Raw genomic sequence first — 12,199 nt, 5'->3', positions numbered from 1 at the left:
GGGTCAGACAGACCGACTAGTGTCCTGGCTCAACAACCTGAGACCCACTGGCCTTTGGCAAGTCACCGAACCTCTCTGAGACTCAGGTTTCTTGTCATTACACGGAGATAATGATATCTTGTAGGTGGCTCTGAGAGGGAGACGGTGTCCATAGTGGGTCTGTCTGTCTTAACGGAGTGGAGAAACAGATGCTGTTATTATTCTTGACACTGTTAAAACCCTCAACTGCCAGTTAGGGTGCAGGGGACTCAGGAGTCCAGGCCTTTCCCCAAAATGAGTCCTAAGTATTAGATATACTCACTTGTTAGCTAAGCATTTTTTTTTTTGCAATACTTATCAAACCCAGCGATTCTCAACCACTGAGCCACACCCCCAGCCCTTTTTAGTTTTTATTCTGAGACAGGGTTTCTCTAAGTTGCTCAGGCTGGCCTCGAACTTGACCCTCCCGAGTCTCTGGCATTACAGGTCTGTGCCACTGTGCCCAGCTGTGTCCCTTTTTGTGTATGTGTGGGGGCAAGGGATTAAACCCTGAGCACCCCTTAGCTCCAATCATATATATATATATATATTTTTTTTTAAGTTGTTGATGGACTTTTATTTTATTCATTTATTTATATGCAGTGCTGAGAATCGAACCCAGTGCCTCACACATGCTGGGCAGGGGCTCTACCACTGAGCCACCACCCTAGCAACCCCCCAGTCCTTTTGAATGGTTTTGATTTTGAGACAGTCTTGCTGAGTTGCCAAGGCTGGCTTCAAACTTGGATTCCTCCTGCCTCTGCCTCCCAAATTGCTGGCCCTTTTCTTTTTTTTCTTTTTTTTTAATATTTTTTAGTTGTAGATGGACACAATATCTTTATTTTTTATTTGTTTATTTTTATGCAGTGCTGAGGCTTGAACCCAGGGCCTCATGAGTACGAGGCAGGCACGCCACCACTGAGCCCCAGCCCCAACCCTGGCCCTTTACTTTTTAAACTTCACCTGCTTATTATTACTTGGGGGGGGGGCAGTTTAAAATTTACTCTCTTAGCAATTTACACAAACAGGACACATTGTTACACATGGTTACTGGAGTCCCCACATTGAACAGCAGAGCACTCATTCCTCCTGTACAAAGTGTATCCTCTGACCAGCGTCTCCACCCCCCACCTCCTCTGGTCCCTGTGACTGTTGTTGGATGCTACTTCCTCCCTACAGCATGCAGTCGGGGAAGTCGGGGAGGGACAGGCGGTGGCCTGTGCAGTCCGGGGACAGGTGGTGGATCAGGCCCCCCATGGCCGTGTCCTGCCGTGGTCTGCCCCTGGGCACAGGTCCAAGCTGTGGCCACCTCTGGCCACCTCTCCTTCCTGGCTCTCTGGAATGGTCTCCCCTGAGTCTGAAGCTGCCTCCCTTCCACGCTGGGCTGGGGGTCAGTCAGCTTCAGGAGAGTGAAGCGGTGCGGTGTCCATCCCTCGGCAGGTCAGGAAGATCCGCAGGGTCCTCAGGGAGATGAAGAAGCCCTATGGCCTCTACCCCAACTTCCTCAGCCCAGTGACCGGGAACTGGGAGCAACGTGAGTACAGAGACGTCGAGACGTCGGACCGTCCCCCCGCCCACCTCCAGGGCCAGGACCCAGCATGTGGCCACGAGAGAAATGCACGGTTACCACGTCCCCAGCCGGGCATCTGCTCAGGGCCACCTACTGAAACTGAGTGGGCTGGGGAGGATGCTAGGGTGAGGGCGTGGGGGCGAGTCTCCTAGGTCTGCGTGATCTGTCCCTTTGAGAAGCCTGGCTCTGGGAGGAGCAGGCCACGTCCCCAGTGTGCCCTCTTGACCAAGGCCCTGTCCCATGGTCACCGTCAGCACAAATGGATGGTAGCAGGTCCCGTGGGCACTGCCTCTGGGGCCTTCCCCAGACCTGCCCAGAGGCCCCACCTCCGCCGTCTGCCCCACAGTGAACCCTCTCCCTGTCCCCTGCCTCCAACCCTGGCTGTGTGGCAGGGGCTCAGGGGCAAAGTAGACCTGAGCCTAACAGCGTGTGGCCTGGGAGAGCGCATCTCAGGGCTCCAGAGCGGAGTCGTGGAAGAGGAGCGGGAGAAGGCTTCTGTGGGCCAGGAAGGGAGGGGGGCGGGAGGCCGGTTCCATTCAGCCCTCCAGAGGCTTCTCCTTGCAAGGGTAGAGCTGGGCTCCCCAGGCAGGCAGCAAACCCTGCGGGGAGAGGTGAGGCCGTGGCCTCCCTGCCAACCCTTTCCCTCCGCAAATTAGAGGGGACCCCCACACACACCCCAGAGGGGCATGATTTTATTTTCTGCCTGTGCCAGGGGCCACGGGGCTGGGCAAGGTCGCTCCCATATGGGAAATTGCTTCACATTAATAAAATATGAGCCGGCGACGGCTGAAGAGCAGAGGGAAGGTCACAAGCCCTGCTGATCCGGCGCCAGCCTCCTCCTCCCCCAGCCTCGGCGCCGGGATCATCTCGGGGCCTCTGGGGGTTTTGTGGGATTCTTCTGGGGCGTGTGTGTGTCCCACAGATGATCACAGCCTATTTCTCCCTTCGAGTCCTCGGGTCAGCCCAGGCAGCAGGGTGAGAGCTGTGCATCCATTTGCAACCACAGAAATGGGGGGGGCCAGGGCTGCAGCGGCCCAGCTGCCAACCCCCGCCCCCAGGCTGCTCGCTGCCCCTGGTAACGGAGAGGCCCAAGAGCCTCCTGCTAAGCCCCGGTGAACCCCTGGCTCCCGGCAGCCCCAGGCCCAGCCAAGACCAGGCCGAGACTCCTTAGAGCCCGGAGAACCGTAAGGAGAGGTCCGCAGCCCCTCAGCTGGGCCCCTGGCTGCTGAACCCCATGCTTCCTTCAGGGAGGGCCCTGGGAGGCCCGGGCCTGGGAGCCTGAGTGCCTGTCAGCTCCGCCTGGCCGCTTCCCAGCTCCATGCTGCAGAGTCCTGGGCCTGTGGCCCTGCCTCCTGCCACCAGGTGTGATGAGAGTGTGACAAGGTCAGGAACCAGTGACGGACCTCCTAGTGAGAGCTGTCCACTCGGGCCAAGTCCACCTGCAAGGTGACTCTCATACTCCTGGAGAGTCCTGTCTCCAACACCATGAGACCCGGTGACCGGGCTCCCCTCTCCTGCAAACCCCAGATGGGAACCTGGACCTAGTGACACCCAAGCTGCACCGAGCGGGTGAGGGTGTCGGCCAGGCACGGTGGAGAAGGATTCCAAGGCCCAGGGAGAGCACCAGCCGAGGCCCAGGGGTCCACCCGGTGTGGCGTGCGGCCTTCCCCACGTCTCCTTGGCACAGACCTGCCCGTCATGGGCTCGCTGGGCCTGCCCTCCACCCCACCCCCGTGCACCCCGTGCCTGTCGGGCTGTGCCCCCCACCAGGATGACGGGCGGGCACCGTCAGGGGGTCTTCCCTCCCCGCTGTAGCTAAGCCCCAAGGACCCCCCCACCTGCCCCAATCCTGTGCTGTTTCTCCGTGTTCCGGTTCTCGCCAGGGCTGCTTCAGAGCCAGACCCTTTGCTGGGCCGGGATTTACTTGTGGACAGGGGCGGGCAAGGCCTGGGGGCTGCTCCTGTGTGACGGGCCTTCCCTCAACCCCCTTTCCCGTCCCACCCATCGCGACTCTCTGCCTTTGGGTCCCTCTACACGCCTGTCCCCTCTTTATGCATCTTTCTCTTCGCCCTTTGGCAGAAAGTGAGGCCTTGGTGAGGTGGCCTTGGACAGCTCCCTGGGCTCACTGCGGTGTTCCCATCTGGGAAATGGGCCCACAGTGCTCGGGCCTGCAGGGCTTTGGAAGGTTGAGCTATAAATAACACAGTTCAGCTCCTGGCCTGAGGCGGACACCCAGGAGATGGTAGGACACCGTGGACATACTGGGCCCCCACTCTCCCTCCCTCTCTCCCTCCCCTCCTCCAGAGGGGTCGAAGACATGCGCCCGTCCCCACCCCTCAGACCACCTCATGTCCCTTCCCATCTCTAAAGTGTGTCCCTCGCCAAGTCCACTGGGGGCCTTTCCGCCTCCCGCTGTTAGGTTTGGGAGCGCACGGGCCAAGCGCAGTCTTGCTCCTGTGGGCAGGTGGTCCTCAGGGGCCCATCTTCCTCCCGGGTGGACAGATCTCGACCAGCCCCGAGGCCCCGCCCCAGGGCAAGTCTGGCCTCTGTGTCCAGGGACCAGCAGGCACAGGCCTCGGGCAGGGAGAGATCTTCACGGGTTCTGCCCCCTGCTCCTTGGAGCTCAGTGTGTCCCCACTTGCTGGAGTTGAGCTCCGTCTTTCTGGAGTGGCTCTGCGCTGGAGGCCACACGAAGGCTGGACTCTTCCTTCCGTGGCCTCTGTGAACCACCTCCGCGCTAATCACCACAGTTGTCACTGGGCAATAAAAACCCTGAACTTCCTGCCACCGGAACATCTTTTAAAGAAATGCGACTTGTTTACAGTTAATAGGCAGGGGACCGGCCATCCTCAGCCAGTGCCGGCAAAAGGACCTTCAGCCCTGGAGAGCCGGAGCCCTCGGGCACCCGACACCTCGCTCGAGACCCCTGCCTTCCTGTGTCACCGGCCTTCCTGTGTCTTCTCTGCCCCGTTTGGGGTTCCCTCCACCTGCACACAGCCCCCCGCCACCCAAGCCCACTGAGAGCTGTGCCCCCCTCGTCACACCCCCACAGCCAGCGGCAGGTGGCGGTGACGCTCTTGTCCTCTTCCCCCTCAGACCACGTCTCCATCGGAGGACTCGGGGACAGTTTTTATGAATATCTGATCAAATCCTGGCTGATGTCCGCCAAGACCGACACGGAGGCCAAAGTCATGTACTACGAGGCCCTGGAGGTAAGACGGCGCCGGGCTCTTCACGGGTGGTTGGTCATCAGCCGCTGGCTGTCGCAGTCCCCTGAGTGCTCGGGCAGCAGGGGGCCAGCTCGGGAGGCTTGCTCAGCCCTCCCCAGGGTCTGGGAGAGAAAGGACAAGCAGTGTCCCCAGTGGCGCCTGACAGTCTCGAGACTCCTCCCAAACACCCTGAAACAGGCTGCAGTAGCTTGTCCCCCGCCCCTGGAAACCCAAGCTCGGGAGGTTAAGTCTTTGTCCAAGGTCTCATAGGAAGTGACAGTCAGTCTGATTCAGAAACCACAGTTCCAAAACCCACGCCTCCTCCATGATGTCTGTGCTTCAGTGAACGTGCCAATGCCCAGGGGCAGCCAGACTGGGGCTGGGAGCTCCCAAGGCAGCTGCCAAAACGAGACCCTCAACTATCTTCCCACCAACCAGAGGTGACAGAGTTAGCATGTCCAAGTTGGGAGCAGCCTCCTGGATGTGTGGAGCCTTCAGTTCTGTGGCTGTTTAGGTAGATGGAAACCAGGGCCCAGAGAAAGGAAGGCAATTGCTCAGGGCCACACAGCACAGAGCTGGCAGAGCTGGCACCACCCTTGGTCTGTCCACAGGGTGGTGTGGATGAGAGGTGGCAGACTGAGATGAGTCCCTCCAAAGGGAGGCAGGGTGAGTCTGTAAGCCCAAGCTGTTGGGAAGGGGGCTGGGGAATCTCAGCCCATCGATAGATACCTTTGAGCCCAGTTGATGGAAAGACCCTGGACCGGCTCAGGGCCTCAAGTTAGCTGAGCACGTTGGGTCTGTTCTGTCCCCAGCTTGGTCTGAACGTCCACCTCACTCCTCTAACCCGAGCTCCTTCTTCCCCGCTGCCCTGCTGAGTGGGTCCCCTGCACAGCCACCAGGAGGGCTGGAGAGGCAGGCTCCGACCTCCCGTAGCCTGGGGTGGGCAGGCCCCTCCTTCGCCCCCTAGGGTCCCCCCATCAGGCCCTGCAGCCCCTGTGGCTTCACCTCCCCTCTGCCCCCACCCCTAGTCCCACAGGGGGTCCAGCGGTCTCCTCTCCTAGGACAGCGTTCAGTGGCCGGTCCCAATTGGGACCCACTGGCCGCTGCTTCCAATGAGCCTTCCCAGCCTCTGTGCCCCACGAGCCGGGCTTGTGTCACTTGTGATGCACGTCCCGCCCAGCTCCCCAGACCCCGTGGGGGTTCCCTGGGAGTCGGCCCCTTGGCGAGCTGGCTCAGTCCTGAAGCAGGGCCTGGGCAGGGGGCACCCGAGAACTGCGGATGGGCGCTGACAGGGGAGCTGTGGTGGGAAGGACAGTGGGCGAGTGGATGGACAGACGGACCGTGGGTGGGTGAGAGTGGATGGGTGTGAGGCAGATGGTGGGTGGTGGGGACGTGAGTCGGTGGATTTGTGGGTGGATTGACGTGAGCGGTCAGTAGACAGGGATGGACGGTCCTCAGACGCCCTTTGCTTGCACGAATCTGGCCAGGGTCAGCAGTGCTTCGAGAAGCGCATTGAAACGGCCTCCAAAGCCGAGTCCTTGGACCTCTAGCCCGGGATGTTTTCCCGCCCAGTGTCCTGCACTGAGGCCGGTCAGTCTTGACCTGGAGCGGTCACTGGGACTCAGGTCCCGCCCTCTGTGCCCTGGGATTTGGTTGAGCCCAGACCCAGGCCCGTGGCTCCGGGAGGATGGACTTCAGCCTTCCCTGCAGGGTAAGCTGCCCGTCCAGGAGCAGCCGATCCCCTGCCCTCGGGGCACACTGTAGTGGAGGCTTCAGGGGAGCTGAGGCCATGAATTATGTAAGCGAGTGGGAGCTTCAGACAGCGCCTGCTTCAACAGCAGAGAACCGGCCGCTCCCGCACCCCATCCCCTCCAGGGCTGGCCTCTGGCAAGTTTGGGCCTTTGAAGGACCGTTCAACCTCCGTTAGGTCACCTGGGGAACCGTGGAATCCCTTGTCCAGCTGAACCCCTGACCAGTGGTCTCAGAACTTCTAGGGGGTAGGGCCCAGTGACAGCATTTGAAAGCTCCTAGGGGACTCCAGGGTGCAGTCAGGGTGACCGCCGGGAGGTCAGACCAGTGTCCAGCTGGGGCGGGCGTTGAAGGTACAGATGGGTCTAACTGGGTTGACCCCTTAGTGTCTCCAGAGGAGGCCTCAAGGGCTGGGAGAGCTGCACCTCAGTCTCTGTGGACATGGGCTCTGTGTCCTGGGTCTTAGCCCCATCCTGCAGCCTGCACTTGCCAAAATGCAGGAGAGCCAGGCCAGGGGCCCCCTGGAGAGCTCCCTGGGCTTCCCACACCAGGCACAGGAAGGAGTGTGGAGATCAGCAGCTACCGAGCCCTTGTGACCCTCCCGGGGACTAGTGTTCCCATTTTAGAGATGAGCAAAGTGAGTCTTCAGAAAAGTGAGATAATTTATCCAAAGTCACCCAACTTTTTTTTTTTTTGGTACCGGGGATTGAACCCAGCGGTGCCTAACCACTGAGCCACATCCCCAGCCCTCTTTTGTTTGGAGATAGGGCCTCACTAAGGTGCTGAGGTTCTTCTCGAACTCCTCCTGCCTCAGCCTCCCGAGCCGCCGGGATTACAGGTGTGCACCACGGCTCCTGGTCCCCACCCGAGTCTTAAATCACAGAGCAGAGACTCAGGCCCACGCCTGACGCCCGCTCAGCCCTGCTGCACCTTGCAGGGATCAGACCTTCCCCGGCAGCTCAGCAGCCTGTGCCAGCCCGTGTTTTCTCGGGGCCTTAGGAGGCCTTGTCCTTTTTTATCGTCATGTCGCTCATCTCAACTGACCCGTCATTTCCTCTTCACCTCAGTCACTTAGCCCGGGCCGCCCCGGATGGAAATGACCTCAGGGAGGCGTTCGGAAGGTCAGGCTCCAGCTCCAGCCCAGGCGCCCTGCTTCCCCCCCTCCCCCGATGTTTGTGTTCCTACATCCAAAATGCTGACAGCTGATGACTCTCAGCCAGACTTGGGGGCCCTGGGCCACCCTGATTCCCTTTCCCTGCACAAGACGGAGCCTGGCACGGTGGCACTGCTTTCCAGCTCTGCCCAGGAGCCGGGCCCGGCCAGAGCAGATCGGCTGGCAGCCCTGTGGCTCTGCAGGTCCCCTCAGCAACCCCCATGCAGAGCAGGTACCCAGCATGTCACATCAGCAAGGGCCCACAGCCAGGCGCCCGGCCGCAGGCCCCAGCAGCGGAGGGGAGCAAAGGCCCATCCAGGAGCAGACGCGGCTTGAGATCTGCGTCTGCCAGGAGCTGGCCGAGGGCCCCGGCCCGTGGCCCCCGCATCACACGGTGCTCAGAGTCCTAGGGGGACAGACACAGAAACCGCAGGTGGGGACAGCACCAGGTGCAAAGGTCCCAGCTGGTGAGAGAGTAGGGGGTGCAGGGCCCGGTTAAGTCGGGCATCCCCCCAGGGAGGTGGCATTTGGGAGGAAGCCCCAAGGCCTAGTTGAGGTCAGCACCCCTGGGCGCCGGCTCAACATGTGAGAAAAGGAACAGCCAAGAGCCAGAGACCCCCCAGCCCTCGGCAAAGCAGGGCACCCGCATCCCCAGTCTCCTCCCATTTGATTCATTCCAAAGGCTGATGCCATTTTAACTCATGCGCACTGGGTTTCCGGGGAGGCCTCCGCCCCTGGTGGGCGTCCCAGCCCGGGCCAGGCCCATCCACGGTGCCACTGTTCCCACACCTGGCCCAGCGCAACCCCAGGAAATACTCAGTGGCTCATGAACTAATTGGGGGAGGACATGAAAGAAGAGAGGCCCGTGTGGCCGGGGTGGGGTGCGGGGACGGAGGGCAGGAGGCAGATGGCAGAGGACACAGTGGCCCACGTTTGTTGGGGGAGTCGGTGGCGGGAAGTAGCCCAGCTCTGCAGGCTTCCTGAGTTCTCGCCAGTCTGGGAGGGAGTGGGCACTCCTACCCCGACTGGATACTGAGGAAACCGAGCCACAGAGAGAGCATCCAACCTGCCGGGGCCACCCAGCGTGGAGCTGCTGGAGAAGTCCGCACCCACAGAGTCCGCACCCCGGAACTGGGCCCAGAGCAGGTTGGATCTCGGAGTCCACTCATGGAGATGCTGCTGGACCCTCAGGTGTGGGCACTGGGAGCCCCTGAAGGTGTGGCCAGTGACACGGGGTGACACAGCTCACTGTTAAGTGCAGACCCTGTCCCCAGAGAGGATTGGAGGCAAGAGTAGGGGCCGAGGCGAGGGCCCCAGGGGTCCCCGGTGGTGACCAGGACCCAGGCCCATCAGGTCTGGCGTCGAGGCTGTGTGAGCTGCCACCTGCAGTACCTCGGTCTCCTAGGCTCCTGGGACCGAGGGCAGGAGTGGGGGGCGGGATCACCTGCCATCTGCACCCCAGCATCCGGGGCCCTTGCCGACAGCAGCACCCCCTCGGGGGCCCCTTCCCACCAAAGGAGCAGAGCCCTGGGGTCCTGGTCCTGGTGCGGCCGGGTGACCTGGGACAAGCCACTTCACCCTTGGTAGGGAAGGAGGAAGCCTGCGGGAGGGGACCCCGGGAGGGCAGCTCCAGGGCCTTTGGGGTCCTTTCTGAGAATCGGATAAAGCACAGGGAACCTCTTCCCGGAGAAGGGAGATGGCGGAATCCCTGAGCTCCTAGGAGCCAGGCCACAGCCTGAGGGGTCCCTGGCTGAGACCTGCTGACAGGGGAGCGAAGGACAGGGTCACCTTTAAAGATGTCTGAAATGTACAAGATGCAAGGGCCGCACAGGGGACTCCCTGAGGCCGAGCGGGCGCCTGGCCTCCGCCTGACTCCTCCAGGCCCCAGGCTCGGCTCCGGGGGCCAGGCCCTGCCAGGGACCACAGCCGCCGAGGTCAGGGGGCCTCTTTGCTGGGATGGAAAGGCTGCAGCGCGGCCGCCCCTGGCTCACTATGCCCTCTCCCCCTCTCTGTACCCACGCCCCTCCCCGCCCAACCCCCTTGCTCCCAGGCCATAGAGATGTACTTGCTGAATGTCTCTCCCGGGGGGCTGACCTACATCGCCGAGTGGCGAGGGGGGATTCTGGACCACAAGATGGGGCACCTGGCCTGTTTCTCGGGGGGCATGATCGCCCTCGGCGCTGAGGATGCCAAGGAAGAAAAGAGGGCCCACTACCAAGAGCTCGCAGCCCAGATCACCAGGACGTGCCACGAGTCATACGCCCGCTCAGGTAATCCTGCAAGGGGAGGGGGCAGCAGCAGAGACTGAGGCTAGACAGCAGGAAGAACTGGAAAGAGCAGCAGTGAGTGCAGGGAGTGGAAGTGAGGTGGCTTTTGAGAGAGGGCTGAGCAGTCCGGGCACTGAAGTTGAACGTCAGGTGCTGTCTGGCACGCGACCCACAAGGTCACTGAACCTCACAACAAGGTGGGGAGACTCAGCCACCTTCCCAGGAGGCAGGGGGCAGAGTCCTCCAAACCCCGAGACAGAAACAAGGTGTCCTGTCCCAGGAAGTTCCCACCGAGTCCCCTCCTGGGAGCCTGCCTCTGTCCCCCCTCCGGCACCTGCCTGCGGGCTCACCACCCCCTGGTACCTTCGTCACTTAGCCGAGATCACCAGAAAGCTCAAGGGCTCTGGTCAGCACCCACCCACACCTGGCCCTCAGCGCAGACTGGCCAGAAGCAGGGTCAGACGTCACGAAGGCAGCAGGAGCCCAACCCTCGCTCTGCACATGGGGAAACTGAGTCAGCCCAGAGAGGGGAAGAGACTTGGCCAAAGCCACACTGCACACCAGCAGCCGAGCCTGGGTAGGGCCAGGTCTTCTGACGTCCAGCCCGCCCCCCGCGCTGCCTCGCCACACGCCCCCCCACCCTGGCGCCAGGAGACGCCAGCCACCTCTGGTGGGAGCAGAGGCCCCCAGACCTGCAGTGCAGACCCCCAACTCAGGGGCTGCCGCCTCAGCTGAGTGGCCCCTAGTCCCTTGTCTGTCTGGGGGGGGACAGGGGGACGGGTCTCCCAGGGTGTGGCAGGCCTCCCTGGGCAGCAGGCCTCGGCCCTGGCACAGGGGCTCTGAGCTCCAGGGGAGGCTGGCAGAGGCCCAAAGCCGGTCTCCATTCTCCTGGCGGAGCTCAGCCAGGGCTGTCACCCACAGGTGGCCTGGGGTGATAGAGAGCTGCCCCTTTGTCTGGGACAGTCAACCTGATCATAGAGGCAGGGCCCAGTGCTCCCGCCAGCCTGGCTGCCCGCTGCCCTCACCCTGTTAGCAACTTGGCGCAACCAGCGTGGCGTCCTGGGGGCTCCAGCCGAGTCACCGTCTGACAGGTGGGAGGGGTCCGGGGCCTAAATGCCTGCTCTTCCAGGAAGCCCTCCGGGAGGGACGTCACACCCGAGCTCCAGCCTGGCTCCTGAGGAGGCGACCCACGGGGGGTTCCCAACCCAGATGGCTGGGGGGATGTGCAGGCAGCGGAGGGAGGAAGACCTGAGCCACACACCCTAAATTTTGGACCTAGAGAGTTAGATGGAGGAGGGAGAGAGAGAGAGAGAGCACAGCCTGGGGGGAACAGGGCATCAGACAGATCTCGGGTCACACCCCAGCTCAGCCACCACTTGCTGTGTTGCCTTGGACAAATTACTTAGCCTCTCTGGTCCTCAGTTTCCACATGCATGAGGGGGGTATTATAGCATCTATCTTAGCAAAAAATAGCTTTCTTCAGATTGAGGTAGTGTACGTCAAGCACCCAGCACTGCCCTTGAAGTCACAGGTGGGAGCTGTGCTGGCCGTTAAAATTAATCATGGAAAAGAAAACCAACCATCACGGTCGAGCCCAGACCCCACAGGCGGCCTCCTCTACTGCCCTCTGTCGGTCGGGGTGCTTTCCTGGGGGCTTCCTTCCATCTCCCCCAGACCCAATCTAGGAGGTGTCAAGGGCAGTTCGCTAAGAAAGGGGGTCTTTGACGTCAGGGTGTTGGAGCGCCCGAGAAGCCCCGTGCCCACCCACAGCACTGCCCCGAATGTGCCCCAGCTGAAGCCCTGTCCTGCCTGAGTCTAGCCACAGCCCGCGGACAGCTGGGGTCCCACAATCTGGGACGTAGCGTGGCCCCTTCAGAGTCCCACCTAATTCCTGAAGCTCTGGGGTCTTGCCAGGGCCCCCGAGGCCCGGGGAAGGGGCGCAGCTGGGTCACCCCGCGAGGTCACCCCTGGAGAGCCGGAGGTGCGGGGTCCCAGCGGGTCCTCTGCTGCCCCCCCGCAGACACCAAGCTGGGGCCCGAGGCCTTCTGGTTCAACTCCAACAAGGAGGCGGAGGCCACGCACGAGGGCGAGAGCTACTACATCCTGCGGCCCGAGGTGGTGGAGAGCTACATGTACCTGTGGCGGCTCACGCACGACCCCATCTACCGGGAGTGGGGCTGGGAAGTGGTGACGGTGAGTGCCCGGGGACGCGCCCAGGAGACACCGACAGCTC

At 61.8% G+C, this 12,199-nt stretch overlaps 1 protein-coding gene across 1 annotated transcript in view; it reads left to right on the top strand.

Moving 5' to 3' along the window:
* Nucleotides 1–12,199, top strand: part of Man1c1 (mannosidase alpha class 1C member 1) — a 112,442-nt gene that overhangs the window by 96,361 nt on the left and 3,882 nt on the right. Inside the window, exons 7-10 of the mRNA XM_048782707.1 lie at nt 1,459–1,552; nt 4,685–4,800; nt 9,750–9,969; nt 11,987–12,197. Coding sequence (XP_048638664.1) covers nt 1,459–1,552; nt 4,685–4,800; nt 9,750–9,969; nt 11,987–12,197 — 641 coding nt within the window. The remainder of the gene's footprint in view (nt 1–1,458; nt 1,553–4,684; nt 4,801–9,749; nt 9,970–11,986; nt 12,198–12,199) is intronic.

The sequence above is a fragment of the Marmota marmota genome, unplaced genomic scaffold, assembly GCF_001458135.2.
Source record: "Marmota marmota marmota unplaced genomic scaffold, marMar, whole genome shotgun sequence".
In the NCBI taxonomy this organism is placed as follows: domain Eukaryota; kingdom Metazoa; phylum Chordata; class Mammalia; order Rodentia; family Sciuridae; genus Marmota; species Marmota marmota.
The sequence above is the reverse complement of the archived record's forward strand: the minus strand, read 5'-3'. Positions and strand labels throughout refer to the sequence as shown.